We start from the raw sequence: 27,566 nt of genomic DNA, 5'->3' as shown, positions 1-27,566 counted from the left end.
TAGCTAGTTAGCCCTTGAGCTGGTTCAGAAACTCAATATTAGCTATAACTAAAGCGACACGACATTTACGATTTAGATTCCAGATATTGAAAATAGAATGAGCTGGTTCAGGAACTCATCATCAGCTACAATAAATGGCTAAAGCGACACGACATTCACGATTTAGATTCCAGATATTGAATTCAGTACAAGGGTAGAATATAACCTGGAATAACACAGGGTACGTTTTATTCCGAAATTTCCACGAGAGCGAAGCTACGAGGTGCAACTAGTACCTAAATACGTATTTTAATTCATCCATGTACCACAACTCTATAATTTTTCAAATTTGAATTTAATCATCAGTTTCTGTTTTTTTAATCTAGACACAATGTCAAGCCGATATTTAGCTGGCACAATCTCGAATTAGAAATTGTTGGCTTTCCGGCCGCGCATTTCCATAATACACATGTTAGTTGAACATTTGCATACAAGACTTCGGCGTTACGCACGAAACATAAAAGGACGGTGTAAAAACTTAATTTGTTTCTTTTCATGTATAATTTTGTTTGAACCTATAGTATTATGGAAAAATTTCATATTTACTTACCTACATAATGTTGGCTAAACTGGAGTTTGGTTTCTTATTTTAATTTTTATCTTCTAATAAATATTCTAAGCACTATAAGCACAGAGATGCACACTCTGCATTGCATGATAAATAAATAAATAAATAACTAGGTAGGCACTCGTAACGCTTTATTTAAACGTGAAACTTTATAAAAGTAGAATAAGTACTTTACAAACTTTTTCATATTTTTTTTACTAGTGTCTAAGTATAGATAGGTAGGTAGTTTTTGATACTCAACGGATTTTGGAGAATTACCCCGTTGGACCATGGCTCTGGAATTAGACCAGAATACAGATTATACAATACTTCCAGTAGGTAACGATGGATAGAGTTAGCGTGTGGTCCCGCCTTAGAATATGACCACTGCATTATCACCCCGTGGATGTCGAGAAGCCACACCCACTTCACAGAAATAGGAAATCCCCGGGGTAACTAGTGCTAGATTGAGACAAAAACATTTCATTTAATTACGTAATTTAAGGATAAAGAGGAATAGGTACACTTTTAATTTTAATTCGTCAACTACCATGTATCAATTCAATGAGAACCTTTCATTTTACTTAAATTAAGGATCTAAAATTTGAACCAAATCGCTGTCGCCATCTGTTGCCAGGAAATAGATTGTTTCTCATATTGAATGGTTGGTATTCTTCCCTTTATTAAGTAGGCATAATGTAAATAAAATAATAATAATGCATAATGGTCAATTTCATACACAATAATTTTAAACTTTCGCGTTACCCTTTAAAAACGACACGAAACGTTCGCAGTATAAAAGGATAGGTGCGCTTTGTCTATAAAGTCATTGTCATTTTCAATTTGACCTACTGTCAAATGTCAAAAGCATTGATTGAATGTTGAAGTTTTCATTTCACTTTTCATCAAGAACTCGAACACAGAAGAGGAGCGGAAAATTTTATTAATTTATTTTGATATTTTGATAAATGAATATAACATACTGAAAACCACTCGAAAAATTGAAGGAGTAATCAAGAGTTCAACATGGATTCTGATAATCTAACTAAACAGGTGAGTAATATTAAAGATATAAGACATGTTTACAAATGTTTGATCGCGTGTTAATATTAATACTTCTTTATATAGACTGAAGAAATTGAAGCTCTAAGTGCAATATACGGTGATGATTGGACCACTGAAAGTGATATTACAAAGTCCTTTTGTATACGGATAGAAGAAAGTAAAAAACAAGTTTTACTATATGTTACTATGCCGTCAACTTATCCTAATTCATCACCACCAAAATACGAATTGTCAGCTCCCTGGATGGACAGAAAGGCTAAAGAAAATCTCCTCCGTGCATTGGATGAAGTGTACTTGTAAGTAGGCTTTTTAAAAATATAAACACAAAGCTTAACTTTAAAAAAATCTGGAGCAGGTTCTTTCTAAATTAAAAAAAAAACAGTATGTTCTACAGAATTCTATAACAAATAAATATAAGTCTGGTTTGGAGTTTGAAGGGGATTGATTAAATTTATATAAATTGGAAGAAAAATTTGTTCTATTCAAAAAAGGTTTCATTGGGCTTGTATCATTCAGAGATGTGATGCAAAAATTCAAATTTCTTTATTTAACTTGGCTAGCATGATATACATTACTTATTGATGACAAAAGTTACTTAAAACTTAAGTAAACCGACTTCCTTTTATAGGTAATTTTTTTTTCAGAGAAAATGTTGGAGAGACTGTCATATACCAATGGGTAGAGAAAATTCGAGAAGTCCTGCTTACCATGAAGTCTCCGGAGCCAGTTAAGAAACCTCAGTCTCCAGTGGAAACTATTAATATGGCACAGGTATGATCTGTTTTAATTTTTTATTACCAATCCATACTAGTATTATAAATGCGGAAATCTGTAATTTACCTGAAGTCAATTAGTCTCTTTGGGAATGCTGTACTTACATATCAGTTATTTTTAGTTATGTAATTACCTTTTACCCTGTCAATATTTTTTTAATCAATATATTTTCAACAAGTAAATATTATAGACAGTTTAATTTTTCAGTTGGAAATCAACTGCCCGCCAATCACACATGGAGAAGTTATTATGGATAGGAAGAGCTCCTTCCAAGGTCACGCCGCTGAGGTGCACAGTATAGAAGATGTTAAGTAAGTTCCGAGTAGTTTCTATTTATTTAATCAGATATACTAACAGTATTTGCTTACAACATTTACCTACTTTTGAACTCATGATGTCTAAGTCAAGAAAGGTCGTCAATTAGATATATAGTAATGAAGGACAGGATTGAACAGATTTATTTCACTTCTGCTTGTGCTACAGAGTTGAAAATTTCGCTTCGCTTCATGAAAACACATCATTATTATAAGTGTAACCTGGGTGCATCAAACACTGGCTCTCAATGAGGTAACTCTTGAACGGTTTAACAGCACAGACATGTTTTTTTTAATCACAAGTTAAATGCAAGACATGTAATTTTTGTTGTCAACATTTCCAAACACAAAGGATTAGTAAATGGGAAGTTGTATGAAAAATCTTCTATCTCATTTGGCCAAGCCAGTAAGCTCTGGCGACTATTATTTTAAAAAAATATTATTAAAAAAAAAAAAGAATAAATTCTCCAAACACAGAGCAGTGCTAGCAAAGCTGAAGCAAAACAAAAAGATACAGAACGCGACGCACAACATGTACGCGTACCGCATTGAGCTGCCGCGCGGCTGCGTGCAGGACTGCGCCGACGACGGCGAGGCGCACGCGGGCGCGCGTATGCTGCGCTTGCTGCGGCTGCTGGGCCAGGCGCGGGCGCTCGTCGTTGTCTCCAGATGGTGAGATTGCTTCATTATCAACAGTTTTACAGCACTGTGGGTCTATAAATCCTAACTATAACCTCACGCTCTATCTGGGGGCATGGCAAGTCGAGCAAAAAGAAAAACGGCACGGCCGTACCGTCCTTTTCTCGAAGCAACTCAGGCCAATTTCGAACCCCAATAACTTCGTTGTGAATAAAACAGGAAGCCTGCATTGTCAGTAACTCAGCAGGTATTGTATAAACACTGTAAATTTCAAATTTCATTCAATTTGAACCAGTAGTTTAAGGATTGTAAATTGTAAAAATGCTTGATTTTGTCACTCACTCACTGATTGACCGATCATCAAAATTCTAAGGCACTTCTAGCAGACATAGATCAAGAGAAAACCTTAATATTTTAGAATTTCGGTCCAGTTTTCTAGATACACCAACTGCATTAAAAACTTTGTAATCCCATATAAATATAAGAAATTACAAAGTTACATTTGCCGTCAATGAATCATTGTACCTGTATAATGGAAAGGGTATTTTCAGCCCATGAAATTGAACAATAGTCCCATAGGAAAATATGTCGATATATGAAAAAAAAATACTTTCCATACAAATTCGACTTATGACTACAAAAAGAAGTGAGATGCCATCAAACACATGCTGTAAAAAGCCCAAGTCTCGCAGCTCAGTTTTTATACCGTAAAAAGTTGTGAGATCCATGTAATACCAAGTCGATTAATTTATTTATTCCCTTCTCGACGACTTAGATCGACTTTGCCGTCGCATGAAAACAATGTATCTTACAAGTAATACATATTATATTATGTAGTTTGAAGTATAATAAATACATATATTAGGACAAATCACACAGATTGAGCTAGCCCCAAAGTAAGTTCGAGACTTGTGTTATGGGATACTAACTCAACGATACTATATTTTATAACAAATTCATATATAGATAAACATCCGAGACCCGGGCCAATCAGAAAAAGATCATTTTCCATCATGACCCGACCGGGGATCGAACCCGGGACCTCTCGGTTCAGAGGCAAGCACTTTACCACTGCGCCACCGTCCACCAAATCTAATTTATGAATGCGGAAGTCTGTTCGTTACCTCTCTTCGTCCATACCGATTTTCTTGAAATTTTGCATACATGTAGCGTACAACTAGCGCTTGCCAGCGGCTTCGCCTGCGTTAATTTCCCACGGGAACATATTTTATTTTTTTATATTTTTCCGAAATGAAATGCCCTTCTCCATACTTCAAACTACATGCCTGCAAAATTTCAAGATGATTCCTTGAGTAGATTAAGCTAGAAGTGGTAACAAATAATTTAAGTCCGCCATGTTTTCACAATAAGTCACATAAAATAAAAAAAACAGATAAACAAACTTCCTTACGCATTTGTAATATTAGTTAGAATAAAAAATATATGTATCAACAATGTAATAATATCAACGTCTAATTCCAGGTACGGCGGTATACAACTAGGTCCTGATAGGTTCCGTCACATCAGCAACGCCACCAGACAGGTCCTACAACAAGCTGGCATGTTGAAAAAATGACGATAGTTTATATACTACTACCATTTTAAATTTCATACAGTTCGGCGTTCGGAAAAGCCACCAGCGGCTATAGTGCGGTCAGGGTTGTCAAAAATGAACGACGTTATACTGAAATTCAAACATTTATATGAGACAATAGGTCCACGTTTGTTAGTGACAATTAAAAGTTTAAAAGTATGTATTGTCTCTTTCTGTCTATGGCAAACATTTTTATTAATAACGGGGTATGTATACATGTCCTTTCATTAAAGTTAGTATTTAATTAAAGTATAACTTTAATTAAATACTAATTTTTACTTAATGCTTAAAGGTATTAGACCTTGTCGATTATCATATGCAGGATAATATTTTTCCAAAAGTTGCAACCCTTGATATAGCTCCCAACGCTATATAGCTTGAGTTTATTACTATTATTATTTTTTAAGGGACTTACTTTAAATGTTCGTATGATATTCCAGAAGCATTATTACACTATGAAAAATCACAATTATCTTAATTTCTATTATATGTAGAGCATACATATTTTTTAAAAAAATTCTGACCTTTTATCTACCTTCTCGACGGTAGGTACTAGCTATTGTTGTATATAGAGTTGTGAATGTACAGACTTAACGTTTTTATTTTGTGTTGTAGTGCAAATAATACATTTAGTTTATGGTTTTAATTAATCTGTTATGTTGTGTAAGTACGTAAAGGAATTAACATAGCTACATTGTTTTTTTTGTTTCATGTCTATCTTCGCGGAGTTTGCATAAAATAATCGAGCGACTAAAAATTCCTGTCAGAGCGCCAATTTGAATAGATCCGACTCCAATATATCTATATATATATTCATCATTTCATTTCATATATATATTATTAAAAAAATAAAGAAAAATTTGTTAGGTATAAATGAAGTAGGTTAATCAAAGAGGAACATGGAAAAAATGCTGTTATTCCCTTACTTTTTATGATACTACACTATGTCTATAAAGCGTAGAAAAATATTTTTTGACAAACTACTTTTTTTCATAATTTCAATACCAAATCGCATGGTTGTGATTGGCTGGTAAGAAAAACAGGTAAGAAAACGTAGTTCCTCATTTATTTTCTACTCTCTATAGACAAACTGTACATAATAATCTAATTTCGATTTTGAAAATGACTGTCCCAACTCAAGATCTACTAAGGTTTCTGTACTCATTATGGTGTCTGTGATTGTGCATTTTGTATAATAATAATAATTACAAGGCACGTGTGCCTTATATTTATATTGTGACACGTTTTTTAGATATGTACGATTTGTAATCTGGATATCTCATGAAAATATGTTTAGAAGTTCAGTGTCCATTTATCCTTTTTCCGTAGTGGGCCGTATGCATGTCTGTCATGTAGTAATGTAGACGATATGATAGTAATTGTATCCATGGTGTTTTTTTAAAGTTAGCCAGTAAAATTATCGCAGTGTAATGGGAAATATAAATTTTTCGTCGTCATTAAAGGAGAAAAATGGGTACACAATTTTCTAAATAAAATATAAGTCTAAGTACTAAGCGTATTGTGATAATTAGTCTAATGTTTAATGCCGGCTCCACACTGTCATCGAATTATCGGTATACATTGCTGGTTTTTCCATCGCGGCAACTAAAACCACTCGTACTAACTACGCAATGTTCACGCATTCGCGTCGGCGTGTGTCCGGCGTTCGGCGACAGCGTGGCGCTGGCATAAAAAATATTGTATAAATACATCTTAAAGTCCGTCAAGAAAGTGAAAACTAAAAACATTTAGCTCTTCAACTACATTTTTTTTGCATCAAATACAATGGTCAAGATTGGTTGATAAACACCCAGTGTTGCCAGACAACAGGATACAGCGCGCTCATATAATTTCTTCACTTTCATGACGGACTACCTTTCATATGAAGCCAAATTGTTGTTAGCGCAATGAAAAATAAATATGTCTATCAAAATACGTGTATAACCATTAATAACTGTTCAATAGATATAGGTAAAATTAAATATGTAAATCTTGTTTTATTTAACTTATATAAAATATTCATTCTTCCTTACATATTATGAGAAGATGTTGCCCAGGGCTCCGCTCCCGTGGGAATTTTGGGATAAAATATAGCCTATAGCAATCTTAGATAATGTACCTTTCTAATAGTGAAAGAATTTTTGAAATAGGTTCCGTAGTTTCGGATATTACCCGCCTCAAACATACAAACTCACAAACGCTTACCTCTTTATAATAATAATAAGATAGTGCACTGCCGCGTCTGTTCACGATAAACTCTAACACCACATGAAAAACCGTGTAATTTTCATGCGATTTTCACCAAAAGATCGTGTGATTCCTGAGGTCAGGCGACGACGGAGAAATAAAACAATAGAAAATAAATAAATCTGTTTTATTTATATGTTTATATAAAATATTCATAATTATTATATTGATGTTATTTTTTGTTGTTTCTGGCATTGTTGTCTGCAGTCTTAACTGTAATGCATTTCTTGTCCATAAACTTTAACAGGTCCTGAAAAAAAAACAAGTTTAATGAAGATTGTGCCAATAGGCTAACTAAACTAAGTATCCGTATAAAAATTCTTTGTAAAAAGGCATATTATAATTATGCATAGGCATATGTTTAATGACAAGAATAGTATCCTCATAATTGTGAATTAATTTTACGTCATATTACGTATATCATGTTAATTCGTCTCAGTGATTTATAGTCAAATGAAGAAAATGAGTGAGGGCGCTGTCTCCTGTTGGCTGGCAACACTGGGCGTTTACGAACCAATCTTGAGAATTCTATTCGGTATTGCAATGGCAAAAAAAAAAATTGTTCGTTAAATCGTCCGTCCATTTTCCTCTCTTAATTGACAAGACTGCTGTAAAGAATTTTGAATTTCAAAGACCGCGCTAAATGGAGAAGGAATAATATGGAAGCGGACCCTGGACTCCGATGCTTAACTGAGGAAGCAACCAATAAATCCTTCAGACAATTGACATATTAACATACATACCTTAGGATCATATCGACACCCATTTGTCACCAATCCCTTGTGTATGACATCAATTTCTACCGGCTCGTATCTCAGTATAGCCTCATGCAGACCACGTCGACACGACACGTAGTTATGAAACGCTATGTGTAGAGGGACACGACAAGAGTATACCTGAAATGTTTCGTCTCCTTTTATGGTTTTCCGGGCGTCATGGCTCAGACCATCACGATCACGCTGAGCGAAGGCAATTTTAGTACAGTAATAATCTTATAGTAATAGTGTTATGTATAGTATAATACTTATACTTAACATATTGCTGGTAATATATATCACCTAACATTTTTATTAATTTCTTTTTATTTCTTAGTGAAAATTAATAAATTTATTTTAACAGATTAAGCTATACTAGATTAAGAATTTTAGTAAAAAGTATTATAGATAAGGCTATATAGCCCCCCCGAGATAAAGACGCGATATACTGTTCCTTATTCTAATCTATATTACAAATGCGAATGTAAGTTTGTTACCTCTTCATATATTATCTATTCAACCAATTTTCTTGAGAAATTTTGCATTTGTAATTGAGTATGGACTTCTGTAATTGAATACGGACAAAGCACCATTTATCCCAAAAAATCTCCCGTGGGAAATTAACGTGCACGGAGCCGCGGGCAAAAGCTAGTCTAATTTAGCTTATTAAAAAAATCTAATGATTAACTTTAATTGTGATATATGGTTCGCTCTAGAAAGGATGGATCGTGGATGTGGTACGAGGCGATTAAGGGATAGCGTAGACAGCTGGTAGCGCAGCAGTGAGCAGGCAGCGAATTGTAAAAAGATATTTAAAATTATTTTTTTACTCTGACTCTGGGCTTCTTAGACTCACAGCCCCGAATATAACGAGGCACATTCAGATATAAGAGACAGAGAGAATGAATACTACAAATAAGTCCACCATACCTTCGATTTTTCCTTTTTTTGGAAAACCCATTCATCTTCAGCACAATCTAAATTCCTCACTTCGACTTTATCATTTGTTACTTCATAAATATTTTCATTTATTTCAATATCTCCATCTACATTTTCAATTTGAGATATAACATTTTTTCTTTTGTTCGGTGAAGTTTGTTTATTGTCTATTTTTGTTTCTGTAATCTGATTTTTAGATTTCGTCTGAGATTTGTGTGTGGTCGATTCAGTTTTGCGTTTTTTTGTAGGCGATTGTGTAAATTCTGATGTGCATGGCTCGACTATTGGATGGGTTTGATTGTATATGTGTGTGAGTAGTTTTATGGCTGAAAGTTAAAAAAATATTAGATGAAAAATGCAAATTTAATTTTATAGTTTTTTTACTCCTCGCACACTAGCGCCACCTGACATTGTTATAGTATCTTTTCCATTTATTTAAAAAAATTCTGACGCCATCTTGAGCCACACGATTTTATATACAAATACCAGTTTTCCCAGACCACCACTTGCCAGACTACATCAATATTTATCACTGGAATAGTGATAAATATTTAGTTTGCAAGTGTGTACGCGATATTTTTATACTACCTACCAAACAGATATGCGGCCCACCTGACAACAACACGGGTGTCACACGACCATTGCATACTTTGTGGCCTAGGATGTTTTGCCACAGTACCCTGCAATCACACCGAATCTCTCGCCCTTCAAACCGGAACACAACAATGTTTTCGTAAGACAGATGCAATCAGGCTACTTGAATAAAATCCGACACCAATGTTAGCAATAACATATTCATTAACAAAGAAAAAAGTGTCATAAAATAAATAAATAAATAAAAAAAAATACATACCTCTTTTCCTTTTCAGTGGTTTCAGTCCATATTTATCTAACTCCTTATTTCTGTCCGGTGTGGACATAGCATTGTAATCTCCCATAGGAGTAACTTGATCAGTCTTAATAACATATTCATTACTATTAGGAGTTTTTATTATATCATATACATCATTTTTCTTGATAGGTGAAATTTCTCTATATGATTCTTTAGTTACTTCATGATTTTTATCTCTGACATATTTGGAATTTCTTGGTGTTTCGATAATATCATCAAAGTCATTTAGTCTGATGGGTGATATGACTGAATTGCTTAGTTTATTAGGTTTTTCGTGTGTTTTAACATTTACTTCTGGTAAAAAACTATCATTTGTAGATTGATTGTCATTTGCTTCGTTGTCTTTATTCCTGTCACTAATATTATCAATGACAGATATGCCTCCAAAATTAACTTCAAAGCAATCACCAAATCTACTTCTGTGCATTGAATAATCTAATTCTTTGTCTGAAATCTCAAAAACTTCAGAATCTTGGCTTGTTTGACTTGAATCAACATTTACGGAATTTTTAATAGAATTAGTAGTGTTCGATTTGCTTATTGAAAGTGAATCACTTTGAGACTCTTCTGTGTCAGCCGTAGCAGAGACATCAAACATATTTGTATTATTTACGTTAGACACTACATTACTTGAGCTTAGTTCATCGTAATCTATAGAAACATTATCAATCTTCCCAAGGTTATGATTGTTTTCGACTTTGTCTACTAAAATATTGTCAATGAATACCTCTTCAGATGTACTTGAATTTTGAGTCAAATCTATATTTTCATAATTCTCTACTTCTAAGATATAATGTTCTAGTGTTTCATCATTATATTCTGGGCTTTCCATCAAATCTATTTCAGTATTATTTTTAATGCCTAAATCACATCGTTCATTGTTATAAGCCGCAATTTGGTCTGTAGAGTTTCGAGTAGAGTTATTTTTATTTTCTAAGTAAAGTGCAGTTTTTTCTAGTTCATCATTATTACAGACGGGGCTTTCTGTTTTATCATTTTCAGGAACTAAGTCTGGCACAGATTTGTCAGTTATATTATTTTGTTCAGGACTATTAGAATGGTTGTAAAGAAAATCTTCAAAGGAATCATTTGAAGAATCTTCAACACTTACGCTTTCTTTCGAAGGTGTTTTATCATGAGAAATTAGTGAAGTCAGATCATGTGAGGATGAGGATTTTATCTGATTGTTGTCAACTACATGTCTTGTTTCTGTCCAACCATCTCTATTTCCAGGTGATCTATTGACAATATTTAATTCAGAGTCATTCAATGCTACTGTATCATTTAAAGAATCATTATTTTTACCACTTACATGGACAAATGGCAAAGAATCACTAGAATTTGAAGATTGTGTTAAATTTATACTTTCAGTAACTACAATATTGTTTCTTTCTTCAGTTTCATTTCTTTCTGTAACAGTTTCTTCAGACTTTTTACTGAAATCAATATTATCTTTATGTTGTGTTATACATTCTGTTAATTCCATAAAATCATTGGATTTCCTTTTTGTAGCATCTGTTCTTGTTGTCAAATTGCAACTAGGATTTAAGGTCAATCCCACACAATCAGTCAACTCCATAACATTGTGAGACTTTCTCCTTGTTATATTCCATCTTTGTGAAAATTTACTCTTGGTAGTTACAGAACTAGTTAGTATTATACTTTTGTTAGGTAAATTTTCTTCTGGGAAATCAAGTTTACTAGTACTTGCCGCTGAATCTTGAAACCCTGAATGATCATCATCAAACATATCTGGGGACAAACTTCTTGTATTTCCTGATATAAATTGAGTTGATAAAGATTTGTTTACTTTATCAGAATTATTATCACTAGATTTTTCGTTAATATTAGTAATTTCTATGTCAGCATCTTTACTTTTTTGAAGTGCTCTTATTTTATTAATTACATTTTTAGCATTTGTCAGAGCACCACTTAAAATAATGTTTAATTCCTCTTGTGAACACAGTATTTCACTTACATCCATAGCTGGAACTTCTCCTAGTTTAGGACTAACTGGCCGCCCGGGGATTTCAGACCAATCTCGCAAAAGGCTGCCTTTATGTACTGATCTCTCTAAAGGTAAGTTTTCAAGATAATATAAATTGTTATCCTTAATTATTTCATAAGATGCATTAGCTGTTAGATGAAACAGCTTAGAATCTGAATGAATATATTCAACATTTTTTGTTGGAGACCGAGACGGACAGATATTTTGTAATAAGATTTGAGAATATCTATCGGCGATATTTATTTGTTTTTCTGAGTCTGATAACAATAGCAGTTTATAATTATTCCTTGGCTTTCGTATTTTCCTGCTATTTGAGATTTTTATTTCAGGTACTGTGAAACCATATTGTTGCAAAGTTGATCGAATTCTAGCAGTTTTTTCTTGGGAGTTGAATTGAGACGGTTGAGTTTCATGTTTTGTGGGTTGAATAGATTTCGACAAGGCTATAGCCAACTGTAAATGCTCCGGATCCACATCAATGCCAGACTGCTTACAAACATTGCCAAACTCTTTTGAATCTGTAACTATGTCACTTGTTTTCGATTTCAGAGCTTTCCTTATATCTCTCTGTCCTCTTGGCTTTTTAAGAGTCTTTTTAGTGTTCTGACTTTTGTTTTTGGTTTTCACTGGTTTAAAATTCGGTGCAAGAAATTGTTTCTTTTCTTGAAAGTCTGATAAGCTTTCATCCATGCCACTCTTACTTGAAAAATATTTGCGAATAACTTTACTGGAATAATTAAAACTATTTTGATAATTTTGATAGTTTTATTTAAACTTACAAGCTTTCTACATTACCTACTAAGTATGTACTACCTATTTTTCATAATTTCTTTATCTGTCCGGACGGTCAAATCTTTTTTCTTCTTCAATATGCTTTCGTATGGTCGCAGATGATCTATAGAACATCCCACTGGCAATAAGCTGCCTTCTTTCCACCTCTTCTATAGGATCTTCCAATAAATTCTCAGAAGTTTTACGAAGATTGTGTGTTGCGGGAATATAACTGAAATAACGATTTTGTTATTCAATATAATAACCTAAAATTATTAGTACACATCCAAAACAAATGAAATAAGAGCTTACTGAAATGTAAGACCGCTTATCAGTCCAATAGTTAGAATACCCACTGCTAGATAATTTCTAAATTTTGCAGCAGGAGTCCCTAAAATACTTCTAGGTTTCCATTTTGAAGAATCGACACCGATAGCCATGTTTGTTTTGACCTTTGAAGTTTATGTAACGATTTTGACATTGATAGATTACACAAATGCATCGTTTGCGTTGATATGAGAGAATGGGACTCCGTACAAATACTAAATCCATGTATGAGAGACACGTACTACGTACTTTAAAATCTGAATTATGTTTTATCTCTTTAATATAATAGGGCATACTGCTTCCCATGATATCTTGCTTTAAACGCATAATGCCTGGATCTGGGTCCCGACTCTCACGCAATAGAAGTTAATTTCATCAATTTTCTCCAATTTTTTTTCGGTGGTAATTTTACAAATAAAAACTCGATCGATGCATTCGCATGGTTCTTTCACGCTTGACCTTTTAAAAAAATAGAGAAAAGTAATGAAGAGAACTTTGATTATGAGAATCGGGCTTTCCTGGTAGTTCATTACAAGGCGGAATGGTTCGTTTTCATGGCCGAATGGGTTTCCAGGTATATCTATAAAAAAAACTTGCTGTCACAAGTAGGGATGTGAGGTTTTGTAATATCGATAAAAATGTCGATAATTATATCGAGGCAATGAAATTGTAGCGGGATCTAGGTTATCATACTCGACCGCTACAAAGGGAAGATCTTCCCGCCAGGCTAGGTGTTGCGCCTGGGGAATCGCACGGCTCCAACGGTGTTATGTCGGATTATATATTGTATTTATGCTTCCAATCGAAAACGCACTGTCTGCGCGGTCTAGGCTTGTTAGCTTCTGGTAGTGAGTCGACCGTAGTGCCATCTGTTCGTAGAGTCTTGGATCACTTGTGTGACTTGTTATTCGTTGCGTTTGGTCGGCTTTTTACATTTTTCTTTAAAATTATCGACCGTTAATAATATCGATGATTTTGGTCGATAATATCGGCTTTATTTAAATTTTAACAAAAGAATCGACTTATTTTAAAAATATACGCAGTGATCGAAAATATAATAAAGTACCTACTTAATTTGTGATTATCCACAAGACCACGCTAAAAAAAAAAAAACGAAAGAAAAGAGAAACAAAGCAAGACATGTTTTTGTTTGCTTAACAAGGAAAGGATGTTCAAATTCCATACAGCCGTGAATATAAGGTCGTGAATTACCGACCTATGTTAATTTTTTTTCTAGGATGTGATATCGTTATTATCGTATCGTTATAGAACAAATATCAATAAAAATATCGATATTTTGGTTTCGATATTATCGGTTGGCCGATATATCGTTGCATCCCAAATCTTTTGTTTGTTTACATTTATTTTTCCCTCAATCTAACCTCAATAATAATCAGTTTTCTCAAGTTTTATCAACCAGTTTTATATTATAGATTACATACGTTTTGTATTTTCAATTTACTAATTAAAAATCAACAATGTCTAAGCAAGATGGTCATGATAACACTCATCTAAAAGCAATGCCGTATTTAGAGTATCAAAATGCTTTAAAATTCAGTAAGGAACATTGCGAAGTTATTGCTAAACTAGCAAATATCAAGTGAGTATTAATAGTTTCAGTGTACAAACATCGAAACAGGTAGGTTCATGTATTACAGGTACTTTCATAGCATAATGTCTTACGGAATATTGTTATATGCAACTGATATAGGATTTTTTTTTATTTTACATAAACGAGCAATTCGTTTTGTTTATGGGCCACGGGATTCCTTGCGAGAATTATTCAAATCGATAAATGTTATGACTGTTGCATCTCAGTACATCTTCGACGTACTTATTTTTGTGAAATCTAACTTACACCATTGAGCGATGTTAACAGTGTAAACACTCGTAATAGGCATATACTTTATATGAACAGATTCCGACTTAAAAAGGTTAGGCGGTTTTCCGTGGGTCAAAGTGTAAAATTGTTCAATAAACTCCCTGTAGAGGCTATTAACTTGCCAATGTCAAAATTTAAATCATATATTAAAAATGCTTTGATAGTTAATGCTTATTACACAATTAGCAACTATTTAAATGATAAAAAAAACTTGGACCGTTCCTAAAACCTCTCACACTTGATCTTACCTTTTTATAATTATTTATTTATTTTTTTGACATGTTTAATGCATATATTTTGACATTTACTTGTAAAACATATATGTGACTTGTGATCTTCAAGTGTCCGAAAGTAAAATAGGTATCTAATATGAGTATGTCATGCACACTCAAATGGTCAAACCGGTGGAGGTGTCGAAGGTCGGGTCGGTTGGTTCCCTCTATTAAGGCCTAATTTCTGAATAAATGATTTGATTTTGATTGTCCTGGTCTGAAATTAAGCGGATAGCTTTCCCTACTTTTCTAATCTTGATAATCTTTCTAAGATTGCCTTGTGTAGAAGACCGATAGTAACCGTATATATGTATATTATATAAATAAAGTAGGTTGGTTGGTTGTAATTTACAGATTGACTAGTGTATCTGGCCTGGTGACGGAATCGCTGCTGTTAAATTTATAATTCATTTATATACAAAAGCCCAGGTATTTTGGTTTTAATATTAACATGCATCATGTATGTCAAATCTAGCTGGCCCTGGGTTCCGACGCTCAATGGCTGAGGAAGCAACTGTGAAACTCTCAGGTTAAAGAGAGATGTATGTCAAATCTCCATTGAATACTTTCGAAAGTTGTCAATTTTGATCACTGAACCGGATATATATCCTTCTCAGTTCTTAGTTTAGAGTAATCAACAGTTTTCATTGAAAAATTGCAGAATTTCATTCGACGACAGTCAGCCTCCAGGTAAACTTCTAATGAAGATGTTATTCAGACAAGGGTGCTCGATAAAGTCGTTCAGACACCTCTTAACAGCTGCTGAAGACATAATGAACACTGTTGTATACTACCGTCCAAAAGCAAAGGTCGCCATACTCATAGCAAATGATAAATACCAATATTTATCAAAACTGGCAACACCGTCAATAGATTGTGATTCTTTGTCATCAAATTTGAAAAATCTAGGTTTTATTGTTGTTATGATTAAGAATACCAGCAGTTGTGTTTTGAGAGATATTTTATCAAGACTTTTTGAGTTGTTATCTGATGATAGTTATTGTGAGTATTATTAATAAGACCCTTTACATCATTTAAGCCATTTACATTATTCATCTATTCTTAGAAAACTATGTAGTGACTAGATGTTGCCCGGGGCTTCGCTCCTGTGGGAATTTTGACAAAAAATATAGCCTATAGTATTCTTAGATAATATATCTTTCTAATGGTGAGATAAAGTTTTGAAATTGGTTTGGTAGTTTCGGAGATTACCCACCTCAAACATACAAACTCACAGACACTTACCTCTTTATAGTATAGATATATTATGCTTACTTTCAGGTTTCATATTCTACGCTGGCCATGGCTGTGAGTTAGTCAACACCAAATGTATGTTAGGGATAGATTGTCCCACAGAAAACATATCTCTAGAACATTGTATCACGGAGAACTTTCTACTCGAACAAGTTTATAAGTGTAAACCTGACCTGTGTATTTTGATTATGGACATGTGCAGAATAAATCTGGATAGGTAATTATAATGAATTTTCTGTGATACGAGACAGTTATGAATGTGACATAGCAGAATCTCTAGGAGTGCCGCCTGCGCAGGTACAGACATGTCATGCGTAGAGACAAATGCCGCTCCCACCTGGTCTAGTCAGAAGGTGCAAACCCTAGTGAAGGTGGGTGACAATGGTCTGATAACTAGGGATGCCGGCGACCGTGCGAAGTGGAGACGACAAAGTAGGAAAGCGGACCTTGGGCTCTGACGCTCAACGGCTTACCGGAAAACACTCACGATGAGAAAGAGAGAGTCAATCTATATATAAACTTTTGCGTTACTGAGTGACTGACTGACAGACAATGCACAGCCGAAACTACTGGGAGTAGAAAGCTGAAATTAGGTGTGTAGATTGCTTGGACAGTGTATTGTGGGCAAAAGCTAGTTATGTATAAATATTGATGGCTTATGAAAATAAATAATCTTTAATTAATAATTTTTAATTAATAATCTCTGAAAAAATATTTTGAAATACATGATAAAACGCGCGTTATGGAATAAAACATGACTCATGGCAGCGTTTTATCGTATTTTATGCGTAGTATGTTGGACCGTAGGTCCAATTTTGAATAACACGTATGTCGAAAACGTTAAAAAAGCGCTAACGTCGTCGTAAACTTTTTTTACGAACTAGGAGTTTTATTAATTTATTTTCTCACAAGCCTTTTTGGTTAAATGATATTATTAATTCTTCAATTCCAGGACTGTACACCCTGAAGTATACTCCTCTATAAGCACAACAGAGTCATACAATGTCCACAAAAATCTAATAATAACATACTCCACTCAGTCCTCCCAAGCTGCATACGAAGTACTGCAAATAGAATGCTCGACCACTATTAATGAGACTTATGAGTTGAGGACGGGTGACTCCGCGAGGATAGTTCCTGGTGGCAGTCAGTATGTTAATTCCCTGTGTACAAGGCTCGGCGATAAGATGGATATAAATAGTTTATTTGATAAAGTACACGGAGGTAATGTATTTTTAATTTTTAAAAATTGTAGGATCACTTAGTTGTCCGTCTGTATGGCCTATTTGGAACACATATGTCGCATGTTTTGAGATTGTCACTAGGGATATTCGTATAATTTTCTGATAGGGGAAGCCAGCGCAAGCACCAGACTCGTCCTCCCATTCCGAGACCATTTCACCCAACCTATCATATATCCGAAAACCGTAGACAGATACATAATGAAAAAATATCGAACCATGTTTTTCTAAATTCAATCTGTACTAAAATGATACTTACATCGGATTTTTTCACGACTTTCCTTTAATACCTTTAACATACATTTTTTTTAAATTTCCTTAGGAGCCCCGGGGCGCAGCTAGTAAGTTATATGACTAACGAATGCTTTTTTAAAACGTTTTTTTTCAGATGTTGAAAATTCTATGAAAAAACAAAAACCAGTAAAAGTGCAATGGGGCGTCGATAAACGGTCATTGTATGACCCACCTTTAGGTTAATATATTTATAATTTAAATTATTTCATTTCTAATTTATTTGAAATATTAAAGACACAATTAAATCCTAAAATGTATATTTAAAAAAAAAGTAATTAAAACTAAATAAGTCTAAAAAACTAATGAAAAAAAAATTAAACTTGAGGTATAAAATTATTATTTTTTTTCATAAAAGTAATATTTCCTTCTTTTTTCAGGGGACACTGAAGTGCTTTTGAAAACATTAAAGGAATTCACAAAACAATACGACGATTATTGTTCTGCATTTTAAAATTAAATAACAATTCAATATGGTGCTAAGCTAAGTAATTATTAAAACACTTGAACCGTCACTGGAAGCTTTATAATGAGAACAGTGTGACCAACTTCCGTCGAATTGTATCAGTTTTCGTAGTTTTATCCGCCTCGTAGTGGCGCCACCTGTCTGTCGAGTGTTAGTGTTAGTGGAGTGCGCGCCATTTTGTGTCATTGACAATAGCACCAGGCAGAAGTTAAGTGTAAGCTTACAGTGAGGTAAGTATATTAATATGCTTTTTATTTCAGGTAAAACGTTGCTGTGATATGCCTAATAAATAATTATTGTTATGATTAAATATTACATTATTTTGTATTTTACAACATTTTGACAAACGGTTGAAATAATAAAAAACAAACAAACAAACAATAAAACTGAATTTTATTAATTCCTGGTTATAATATTTTTGGCTTGCACAAGTTTTCGCAATTTCAGTACTCGGCAACGAACCCATATTGAGTTTTGTAAAGAGACAATCGGCTAATCGGTTTTCAAAATATATCTATTTCACTCTTGTAAAACGACTGAATATTATTATTAATATATTGGTTTTGGATAATGTGGGAGGGATAGGATAATATAGACTGTCTCTTTCTAAAAGTCAATTTACAAATTATACCCGGGTACTGAACACCACTATAGTTTTTCTATATTCTGCTTCATATTTATTATCTCATTTTTTGACAGTTGTACATACATAGGAAGACAGAGACAGAAAGAAAAAGAGAACAAGTGTCCGTAAGATAAATAAAGTTAATCAACGAATTGTGATTAATATTAAAACTTTACAAAATCTTTAAGGACATTTCCGTCAATTTTTTATTGTATTTAGTATGTAAAAAAGTGTCGAGACATTAAATACATACACATAACATTTATGTGATGTTATTATGAACTTCGGGCGTAGTTAAGTGCAATTTTTAACTTTTTCCAACTACCTACAATATTTTTGTCACTCGTTTGAAAAGCACTGCGAAATCGATGATAACTCTTTACGAATACATATGACCTTAGTTCTACATGTCAGTCTCAGTTGTGGACTATAAAACTGGTGATCAATAATATTAATAAAATGTTAAGTCACCAAATTTGAGCGAGTGATAAAGCAATACGTATATATGTGTACGGAAGTTACAACTTGTAATGGACGATGTTTTTCTCTGTGCAATAGAAACAGACTATAGCAGTTGTTTCTTTTTACATCTGCACTAGAAATTGACTTTATTTGTTGTATCTACTTTTTGACCAGTGTTTGGGGTTGGAAGTGATTGACTATATTAACCCACCAGCTGTCTTCAACCCCTTTTGTGAACTCCCTAATAAATCTGTAATTCAGGATAAAGATTTTGTCTTGGTACTCCGGTTGGACACTGAAAAAAAAAAAGATACTTACATTCAAGTAAAAATATTGCAAAATTCCGGTAAAAGGTAAACCACAAATGTTTTATGATGTAGCTGTGATTTTATGACCGGCCGGATAATAAAACAAACTCACCCTAGTGAAATAGGCGGCAGGTCGCCAGTCTCCTGCATCCTCTTCAGCCCCTTCAGCACGTGGTAGCACATTGTGATTTCCACCCAGCGCTTGTCAGAGTCATCAAACATCACACCCACCTGCAAGTACAGTGATAGTGGTTTGTAGCTTTGAGAGTAATTGTGTAATTTAAATTGTATTATATGGATCTTGTAAGTTGTATATGTATTGTGATTTTGGAGTCAAAAAGCATTTCTATTATTCTAATGGGACCGAAAAAAATAGTTAACCTCGTAAATAATTGAACTGATCAATGAAAGCGACATTCCATGTAGCATTTAATTATATACATTTTATTTTACACCCAGAACAAGTAGCCAGTAAATTTATTAATCACGGACAATAATTATACAACATTTCTCTTTTAAGTTTTGATATTGATAAAATTATAATAAATTTTCTCGACGACCATTGTCAATCTTTGCATGGTGATAAATAAATGATGTAATTTGAAGGTTAACATTAAAATTTGTTGGGTAATAGCCTAAAAATATTATATTTGTACTAAAATAACAAAGATAACTGTAGGTCAGTTCATTAAACTCATTCATTGGTAATCTTCCTTTGTTTAACTTGTAAATAAAATATATCCATTTTTATTTTTCCACAAGTCTCGAGCATCAAAAGTGCGAGCCTGGCTCACTAGCGACAATATTGTCAAAATAGTAATATTACTATTTTATATTTTGTTTTGATCACTTGATTTTATTTAAGTCAATTTATAGTGAAAACTAAAAAAGTGGTACTGAAAATTACTACACTAGACAATCATTTTATTAACAGTGTACTTGACAAAATTTACATAAACATAACTTTTTATAACCACTAACTACCCTACTGGACCCATCTTCGCACAGTTGCAATATTATGCATATAAACCTACTTGAATCAATCAAAGCAACCCTCTGTTGTGTAGTTATAAAGATCTAACCATAGAGACAGATAGACAGCAGGAAGCGACTTCGTCTTTGTAATGGTACATAATACATCCTAACACCTAACTAATATTATATATGAGTTTATTACCTTTTCACACTATTTATCTACTGAACCAATCATCTTGAAATCTTGAAAGTTTGAAGTATGGAGCCTTCTCCATACTTCAAACTTTCAAGATTAAGTCCTTACTTAGGGTACTTTCATTCCAGAAAAATAACTGTATCTGTGGGAAAATTACGCGGGCGAAAGGCTAGGCAAGCCAAAGCTAGTTTTTTATAGGTATAACATATTTTTTGGCATAGTTGCACCAAGCATCTGATGCCTCGACAAAAAATTGATTAAAAAACATATATATTTATATTTATTTTTATACATATTTTTCTATGGTTGTTGTTGTCAAAAATATTAAAGTTAGCCTCACAAAACCTCACTCCTACATACCTGATATGGAAAAGCATAGAAAATATCATCTTTCTGAACAGATAAAAGTTGTCTCTGGGACACGGAGAGCTTCGATACAGCATTCTTCAAAGCAGTAATGGCATCTTTGTCAACTAGTCCTTCTAGTGACTTGAAGTCGCTTCGTTGTAAAGCGTCTGAAACAACCTACATGAGATTTGTGATCTTGTTGAATGCAATTTATTTATTATTTTGTCTTCAGGCATGTCTATTAAATATCAATCTGTTTCAAATTGTAGCATTCTTTATAAGGTACTTTTATCCTGAAAGTCCCACGGGAACGAAGTCAAGGCACGGCTCGGTCAGGTACTAAATATGGCTGGACTAATTTAGTTGAAATTTGGAATAGATATAGTTACAAGATCCAAGGCCAAGTACTACTACTACTTTGTTATTAAAAAAATAATCTCTAAAGCATATTGGGGTGAAAGATTGTATGAAAAACAGACAACTTGTTCCGTCGTGAGAGCTGCGCACGGCATTATAAAACATTTAAATATTAACCTTTACCACGAGGTTAGAAAAATTTTCTACATAGCTAAAATTGTGGCTCGCTATTCTTTGATAAGAAACAATGATATGCAAACCTGAACAGCGTGCTTTGAAGCTTCTATAAACTCTCCGAGACTAAATTCTGGTTCAAAATACGGACGAATAATAAAATTTGCAAACATCCAATTCTTTATGAATTTTACGAATGAGGGCCAAACCACCGGCGGAAATTCCATGAGTTGAGGGAGTTTTTTTGTTTCTGTTGGTTCTTGGCAATAATTTCTGAATTGTGTAACATTGTAAGTTGAGGTTACGGACAGTTGTTTTGGTAAACATTTGGATGTATTTCTTTCACATAGCCTAAAAGTTTGCCTTGTTAGGGCTTGCCTTAAAACTAAATTCATAATTCACTACTTGTTTTAATCAAATTATACAATAATTACAGTGAAATAAAAAGCAAAACATGAAATTTACAACTTTCAATTTTTGTACTTAAATTAAATTAATTGAACAAAAAAATGCTAAGGTTAAATAAATCTGTCAATGTCAAAATTTTCATTTGATGGATTTATGTTGTGAGCTTGGATTGACTACCTCTACCTACCTTATAGAATAAATACGGAGCAGGTATGTACCTACAATAATATAAGTACTTGTATTATTTCAGGTCAATGGTACCTACTAATTCCATGGTTGTGAATACAAAACTAGAAATGTGAAACATAATTAGCAATTTGTTGCAAGCGTAGTTGGATTGCAAGCTCTTTATTAAATTAATCAATTTAGCAATATTACACTAATTTTGCTTGCAACTTTTTTAAGATTAGGAACTCAAATTAGCAAACACAAAGAAACGAGACGCGCGCCCCGTTCTAATATTGTGCAAAATTTGTATCTATGATTGTGATCTTTACACGTTACACATTGAAATATACTAAAGTCAGACCTGTGCAATCGTCAATGTCAGTTAGGTACCTAGCTTGTTTGTCATGTGTCATTTTATTTCTGCTTTTGTTTGCGTTGCATCTTACGCCGAATCTTGGGTTTTGTATTGTATTCGAATCTTGCTTGCTTTTAGTAAATTTATTTTATATAATTAAAAACGCTACTACAACACAATTTAACAACAATGGATGACCAAGCTTGTCCGCGGTGTAAAACCACCAAATACAGAAACCCATCTCTAAAGTTGATGGTAAACGTGTGCGGTCACACTTTATGCGAAAGTTGTGTTGATTTGCTGTTTTTAAAGGGTAAGTCTCATTGTATTGACTTAAATCAACAGATAAAAACTATTTTTTTTGCATCTGGGTGTAAATAACTAGATGCATTTATGATAAAACATAAAAAATTGTCCTATTTAGGTTCAGGATCCTGTCCGGAATGTAACGTGCCTCTAAGAAGAAGTAATTTCCGTGTTCAGCTCTTCGAGGATCCAATGGTAGAGAAAGAAATAGACATTCGCAAGCGAGTCCTTAAGGATTACAACAAGAAGGAAGAAGATTTTGCCACATTGCGAGAGTATAACGATTATTTGGAAGAAATTGAAACTATTATATTCAATTTAACTAATAATATTGATGTGGTTAACACAAATAAGAAAATAGAACAGTACAAAAAGGAAAATAGGGAAATTATTATGAAGAATAAAGCCAAAATAGGTAAATATGTTTAGTTGCTATTCTATAGTTCTGTGATTATGATGACTTGAAAAATTAACTATTTAATAATATATGTACCTATAGATATTCTTAAAAGAGATGAATAAACAAGGAAGTGGATCTTGGGTCTCCTAAGCTTTACCATTGAGGAAGCAAAACACTGAGTATCTCATGTGTAACCATTGGGGAAGTGACCAAAAAGTTAGAGAAACTTTTTAACAGGGTTTATTATTAAAATTGTCTTTAAAACCTATGAATGAAAGAAAGAAAGAAAATGCTTTATTAGACAAAAAAACAAAGTTACAGTTTTACATTTGTTATACATGTACAGTACGAACTAGGGGCATATGCCGAAAAGGGTCCAAGCTCAGCTTTGTGCCGTGACTGAAAGCCCCAGCGCTATGTTGAGCTAGCCCCAAAGTAAGTTTGAGACTTGTGTTAAGGGATACTAACTCAATGATACTATATTTTATAACAAATACATATATAGATAAACATCCAAGACCCAGGTCAATTTGAAAAAGATCATTTTCTATCACAACCAGACCGGGGTTCGAACCCAGGACCTCTCGGTTCAGAGGCAAGCACTTTACCACTGCGCCACGAAGGTCAAATTAAATAAAAGATAATGATTTGTTTTCTTCATTATAACTTTTAAATGATATGCTATAATTGTGATTCCAGGTCAAGAGGAATTGGAGCTGGAAGAGATCCTTGAAATAGAGAAGCAGATGGAAGATCTCCGTCGTGCTGAAATCGCTCGCATGGAACAGGTTTGTTTAAACTCATAACAGGAATAACACATTGGTTACTTACTTACTTCCCTCGAGGACTGTTTTCCGCAGTTAGGCCTCTTGTCTGGGCCCTTTCTGCGTGCGGAGTCTGAGCTGCTGATCATTCCAGCCAGCTCATCTCATTGCATTAGGTACTTTTTACCCCCAAGTTTCTACATGAGTTAAACCCCATGACACAGCTAGTGTTCTCATAAATTTAATCATTTTTGTACAGGAGGCGAAGAAACAAAAGATAAGGGAAAAAGAGGCGCTAATAGACGAACTGATGTTTGCTGAAGGTGATGCGAAGGATATACTCAACACATTTGCTCAGACCATTGCCAACAAGCAGGAGGAAGCCGTGTCAGTTGTGCCCAAGGTGATGAATATCATTGTTCAAATTTTATGTTGTGTTCATAGTGTTTTTTTTGTCTACCTAGTCTATGAAACGTAGTCATAAAGCATCTAGCCTGTGTTTTTTGATGTTTTGCTCAACACTTGCATACTTTAAATGTTTTGGAAATCTTTTGTATTGATTGTTTACAATTAATAAGTTATCTCCTTTAGAATATCTAGAATATAAGCTGAAATTAGACATAGCGTAGTTTTTACCTCGTAATTCCCATGGGAGTGAAGCCCCGGGGCGCTGCAGTATATTATCATGTATCTATAAGTTATTTTTCGAAAGCTGTTCTTTGTCTTTTTTATGTGTTTATTCTATGAGATGGATCATATTTCGGTATTTCAGTCAGACTTTTACGAAATCCACTCCCTGGCTTCCTTACTTTCCCTCAACTCCGCATGTTCTCGGTTGCTTCTCGGGGCTGTAACGCCGCGTAGTCCGTAGTAAGCGTAAAGATAACCTTAAAGTTATGAAGATTCGGCTGTGATTTCACAACCTGACGTAAACCCTCCTTGGGAATGCTATTGCGGCCTATATGCTTAGGCTTTTTGTCCCTTAATCGTCTCACATATGGATATGGAGTGGTCCTATTCTAAGGCGGAACCACACGTCTCCCTGCCTCCGGTACTAATCAGACAATATGACCCGGAACAGGTGAGTCAGTTCTCGTCAGGGGTGAAGTTCTCGGTGGGTTCTCAAGCGCACGCGCGCGCGGCCGCGGACGAGGCCGCGGCGCTGTTCCGCTACAGCGCGCCCGCGGCGCCCGCGCGCGCCGGGCCCGAGCCTCCCGCCGAGTCCGACATCCTGCGCATGCACTATCTGGCTCATGTCAAGTGAGAACCCTTCTTCATTGTCGTATTCCTCATGGCTGAGACTTGTGGTCATCACGTGAAATGACTTTCTTGGCATTATTAATGGATTTTGCCATTGTCTTCACCATTTCACACCCATGTCGATGATCAATCAGAGTTGCAGGTTTCCTCACGATGTTTTCCTTCACCGGAAGCAAGTGAAAACTAATTTACACGAGTTAGATTGGTATACAATCTCATGTGACACGAGTAAGATTCGAACTTGGGATCTTTAGGTTCACAGGCGCGGCCACTGTATAGAGTAAACTGTGATAATTACAATACTTTCAAAGATCACACATTTTTGTACTCGTCCAAACGCTCCGTACTAAATGACACGAACAAGTGACGTAACTTGCGAAAATGAAAAAAATGTTCGTGAAAAAAGATATGTTTGTTCAACAGTACATTAAATATTACGTCTATGGTAATGACTTCTTAATAAAAGTTGTTACAAAATTTTTGTTTTTTATAATGGTCGAGGTTGTTTTTATAATTTCATACTTTTTGAAAATGGACTTTTCAACCAAGATTAAATCTTTGCGTAATTATCCAGCTGCATTGTTACAGTCTATGAATTATCATAATGATCCTAAATATATCTATTTTATTTAGATTATACATATGTATTATAATTCTTTGACTTTGTCAACTATCCTAATTGTATTCCAACAGCCTTAATATTTCCTTCCAGGGCGGAAACGGAAACAGAAAAAGCCGGCGGTTATTCATCAACTCTACCTTGTCTACGGGCGTTGCAGGATGCGTTTGCGGGGCTCTACCACGCCAGCTGACCCGACCCGCCGCCTGTCATCGTGTTAGACTAATTGTAGTCTCCCCGGCGGCCGATAGATGGCGCCGGCGTCGAATTGAAACGCGTAGTCGATTTGTTTTTCGTTTTGTTTTCTTTCCGAATTAAAACCTCGTTTATGCTTACATTCTGGCTAGGTTGCGTTCAAACGCACTTGAATTATTACCTACATAATCTATCAGTAATACAGTTGCGGTAGCTCAATTTTTTTTTCCATAATAATTATCAAAAATAATCATAAATTTAATGATATATAAAATCTATGGCTGTATTTCTCTACGGCTACGACGGTTTGAGTTCGTATAAGAAATAAACTTTGCATTTTGGAGATTCAATGTTAAAATCAATACCGTCCAGGGAATCCTGTTGCCTATTAAGTGTCAAGGCTGTTTTAACCCATAGCCGCCTCTTGCTACATCCACAGAAGGATGTTTAGTGGTCCTATCTCAGGGCGGGAAGCACGCGCCTCATTTTCTTTCCGATGTCTAGTCGAAAATTGGAGAAAAGTTCTGATAATTTTTTGTTTTATTTTTTTGTACAGGTTATATAGTTGTAATATGTAAATATTTACATTTCTAAGCGATTGATGTAAGTATTTAATTTGCTGTTTACTCGGAGTTGTTGTCTTGTGATAATAAAATAAGATTGAGTATTATTTTGTGTTTCAATCTTTAAACAATACATTTAGTAGTGCCGTAGGTTGGTAATTTACATCTACTTGGGGCAAAAATACATTTTTTTCTATGTATGTATGTCTTGTAACGCGATAACTTTCGAAGCGTTGGTCTGATTTTGATGAAATTTAAAAGGTATAAGATTTTGTAAAAGTAGTAGTAATATAAATCTTATTTGCAATACATACACACTAAATCGCAAAATTAATAAAAGGACAAATTCACAAAATGGCCAACAGTTACCTACCTCCATCGGTCCAACTATCTCCACACCAAAAATTACCACAATCTAATGCTCCATTTTAATGTGAGAGAAGGACAAACACATTTTCACATGCATACTAATACTATAAATACGAAAGTCTGTCTGTCTATCTGTTCCGCTTTCACGGCTAAACCGCTGGACATTTATAATGTATGTTGGTGAAGAACCCAATTCAAACATAGGCTACCGTTTTTTTTTCAATAATCAACCCCTAAAGGGCTGTGAAAGATTGTATGAACGGAACGGAACGCGGGCGAAGACGCGGCCTATAGCTAATGTGTTTATAATTCAGAAAAAATAGGAAATATGTATAAGGTCAGGGTATTCCACAATCGCTGGTTGCATGCATTATCGACAAAGTAAACGGAACAGACA

General features: G+C 34.3%; 5 protein-coding genes across 7 annotated transcripts; 3 read left to right on the top strand and 2 right to left on the bottom strand.

Annotated features, from left to right (window-relative positions):
- The first annotated feature begins 1,473 nt into the window (after positions 1 to 1,473).
- On the top strand, positions 1,474 to 6,977 carry LOC128680749 (protein IMPACT-like). Its single transcript, XM_053764126.2, has 6 exons — positions 1,474 to 1,639; positions 1,715 to 1,947; positions 2,296 to 2,422; positions 2,633 to 2,736; positions 3,217 to 3,411; positions 4,861 to 6,977. The coding sequence occupies exons 1-6, from the start codon at positions 1,613 to 1,615 to the stop codon at positions 4,952 to 4,954; spliced, it is 780 nt and encodes a 259-aa protein (XP_053620101.1). The 5' UTR covers positions 1,474 to 1,612; the 3' UTR covers positions 4,955 to 6,977.
- A 352-nt stretch (positions 6,978 to 7,329) lies between these two features.
- Positions 7,330 to 12,649, bottom strand: mus312 (mutagen-sensitive 312). The gene is made up of 4 exons (XM_053764125.2): positions 9,767 to 12,649; positions 8,905 to 9,239; positions 7,963 to 8,115; positions 7,330 to 7,469 (listed from the first exon to the last, which is right to left on the bottom strand). The coding sequence occupies exons 1-4, from the start codon at positions 12,501 to 12,503 to the stop codon at positions 7,392 to 7,394; spliced, it is 3,303 nt and encodes a 1,100-aa protein (XP_053620100.1). The 5' UTR covers positions 12,504 to 12,649; the 3' UTR covers positions 7,330 to 7,391.
- A 1,424-nt stretch (positions 12,650 to 14,073) lies between these two features.
- On the top strand, positions 14,074 to 18,703 carry LOC128680753 (uncharacterized). 2 transcript variants are annotated; one of them, XM_053764132.1, is made up of 7 exons: positions 14,381 to 14,511; positions 15,420 to 15,494; positions 15,727 to 16,067; positions 16,347 to 16,536; positions 17,272 to 17,543; positions 17,949 to 18,032; positions 18,232 to 18,703. In XM_053764132.1, the coding sequence occupies exons 3-7, from the start codon at positions 15,767 to 15,769 to the stop codon at positions 18,303 to 18,305; spliced, it is 921 nt and encodes a 306-aa protein (XP_053620107.1). In that variant the 5' UTR covers positions 14,381 to 14,511; positions 15,420 to 15,494; positions 15,727 to 15,766; the 3' UTR covers positions 18,306 to 18,703. The 2 variants fall into 2 exon arrangements, with proteins under 2 accessions (XP_053620106.1, XP_053620107.1); XM_053764131.2 differs by lacking the exon at positions 15,420 to 15,494 and having other exon boundaries at positions 14,074 to 14,511.
- On the bottom strand, positions 18,694 to 22,296 carry LOC128680755 (uncharacterized protein). The gene is made up of 4 exons (XM_053764136.1): positions 21,849 to 22,296; positions 21,244 to 21,408; positions 19,825 to 19,943; positions 18,694 to 19,699 (listed from the first exon to the last, which is right to left on the bottom strand). The coding sequence occupies exons 1-4, from the start codon at positions 22,155 to 22,157 to the stop codon at positions 19,564 to 19,566; spliced, it is 729 nt and encodes a 242-aa protein (XP_053620111.1). The 5' UTR covers positions 22,158 to 22,296; the 3' UTR covers positions 18,694 to 19,563.
- Positions 22,297 to 22,739: 443 nt separating this feature from the next.
- Positions 22,740 to 26,907, top strand: Mat1 (Menage a trois 1). 2 transcript variants are annotated; one of them, XM_053764133.2, is made up of 6 exons: positions 22,743 to 23,006; positions 23,118 to 23,414; positions 24,099 to 24,187; positions 24,423 to 24,566; positions 25,245 to 25,423; positions 26,136 to 26,907. In XM_053764133.2, the coding sequence occupies exons 1-6, from the start codon at positions 22,883 to 22,885 to the stop codon at positions 26,233 to 26,235; spliced, it is 933 nt and encodes a 310-aa protein (XP_053620108.1). In that variant the 5' UTR covers positions 22,743 to 22,882; the 3' UTR covers positions 26,236 to 26,907. The 2 variants fall into 2 exon arrangements, with proteins under 2 accessions (XP_053620109.1, XP_053620108.1); XM_053764134.2 differs by lacking the exon at positions 25,245 to 25,423 and having other exon boundaries at positions 22,740 to 23,006.
- Positions 26,908 to 27,566: the final 659 nt, after the last annotated feature.

This window comes from Plodia interpunctella, chromosome 25, assembly GCF_027563975.2.
Source record: "Plodia interpunctella isolate USDA-ARS_2022_Savannah chromosome 25, ilPloInte3.2, whole genome shotgun sequence".
Classification (NCBI taxonomy): domain Eukaryota; kingdom Metazoa; phylum Arthropoda; class Insecta; order Lepidoptera; family Pyralidae; genus Plodia; species Plodia interpunctella.
This window is presented reverse-complemented; position numbering and strand designations above follow the sequence as displayed.

What these genes read in the sequence shown, in the direction of transcription:
- LOC128680755 (XM_053764136.1), bottom strand. Translation starts at nt 22,157, where the DNA reads ATGAATTTAGTTTTAAGGCAAGCCCTAACAAGGCAAACTTTTAGGCTA. An exon ending in CTTCAAAGCACGCTGTTCAG is followed by an intron (nt 21,409 to 21,848) that starts GTTTGCATATCA and finishes AATCTCATGTAG; the next exon opens with GTTGTTTCAGACGCTTTACA. An exon ending in TCTATGCTTTTCCATATCAG is followed by an intron (nt 19,944 to 21,243) that starts GTATGTAGGAGT and finishes CTGTACTTGCAG; the next exon opens with GTGGGTGTGATGTTTGATGA.
- mus312 (XM_053764125.2), bottom strand. Translation starts at nt 12,503, where the DNA reads ATGGATGAAAGCTTATCAGACTTTCAAGAAAAGAAACAATTTCTTGCA. An exon ending in ACCACTGAAAAGGAAAAGAG is followed by an intron (nt 9,240 to 9,766) that starts GTATGTATTTTT and finishes TTTAACTTTCAG; the next exon opens with CCATAAAACTACTCACACAC. An exon ending in AAAAAAAGGAAAAATCGAAG is followed by an intron (nt 8,116 to 8,904) that starts GTATGGTGGACT and finishes GAAACATTTCAG; the next exon opens with GTATACTCTTGTCGTGTCCC.
- LOC128680749 (XM_053764126.2), top strand. Translation starts at nt 1,613, where the DNA reads ATGGATTCTGATAATCTAACTAAACAG. An exon ending in CACAGTATAGAAGATGTTAA is followed by an intron (nt 2,737 to 3,216) that starts GTAAGTTCCGAG and finishes CTCCAAACACAG; the next exon opens with AGCAGTGCTAGCAAAGCTGA. An exon ending in CTCGTCGTTGTCTCCAGATG is followed by an intron (nt 3,412 to 4,860) that starts GTGAGATTGCTT and finishes GTCTAATTCCAG; the next exon opens with GTACGGCGGTATACAACTAG.
- LOC128680753 (XM_053764131.2), top strand. Translation starts at nt 14,390, where the DNA reads ATGTCTAAGCAAGATGGTCATGATAACACTCATCTAAAAGCAATGCCG. An exon ending in TGCAGAATAAATCTGGATAG is followed by an intron (nt 16,537 to 17,271) that starts GTAATTATAATG and finishes CTTCAATTCCAG; the next exon opens with GACTGTACACCCTGAAGTAT. An exon ending in ATTGTATGACCCACCTTTAG is followed by an intron (nt 18,033 to 18,231) that starts GTTAATATATTT and finishes TTCTTTTTTCAG; the next exon opens with GGGACACTGAAGTGCTTTTG.
- Mat1 (XM_053764133.2), top strand. Translation starts at nt 22,883, where the DNA reads ATGGATGACCAAGCTTGTCCGCGGTGTAAAACCACCAAATACAGAAAC. An exon ending in AAATCGCTCGCATGGAACAG is followed by an intron (nt 24,188 to 24,422) that starts GTTTGTTTAAAC and finishes ATTTTTGTACAG; the next exon opens with GAGGCGAAGAAACAAAAGAT. An exon ending in CACTATCTGGCTCATGTCAA is followed by an intron (nt 25,424 to 26,135) that starts GTGAGAACCCTT and finishes ATTTCCTTCCAG; the next exon opens with GGCGGAAACGGAAACAGAAA.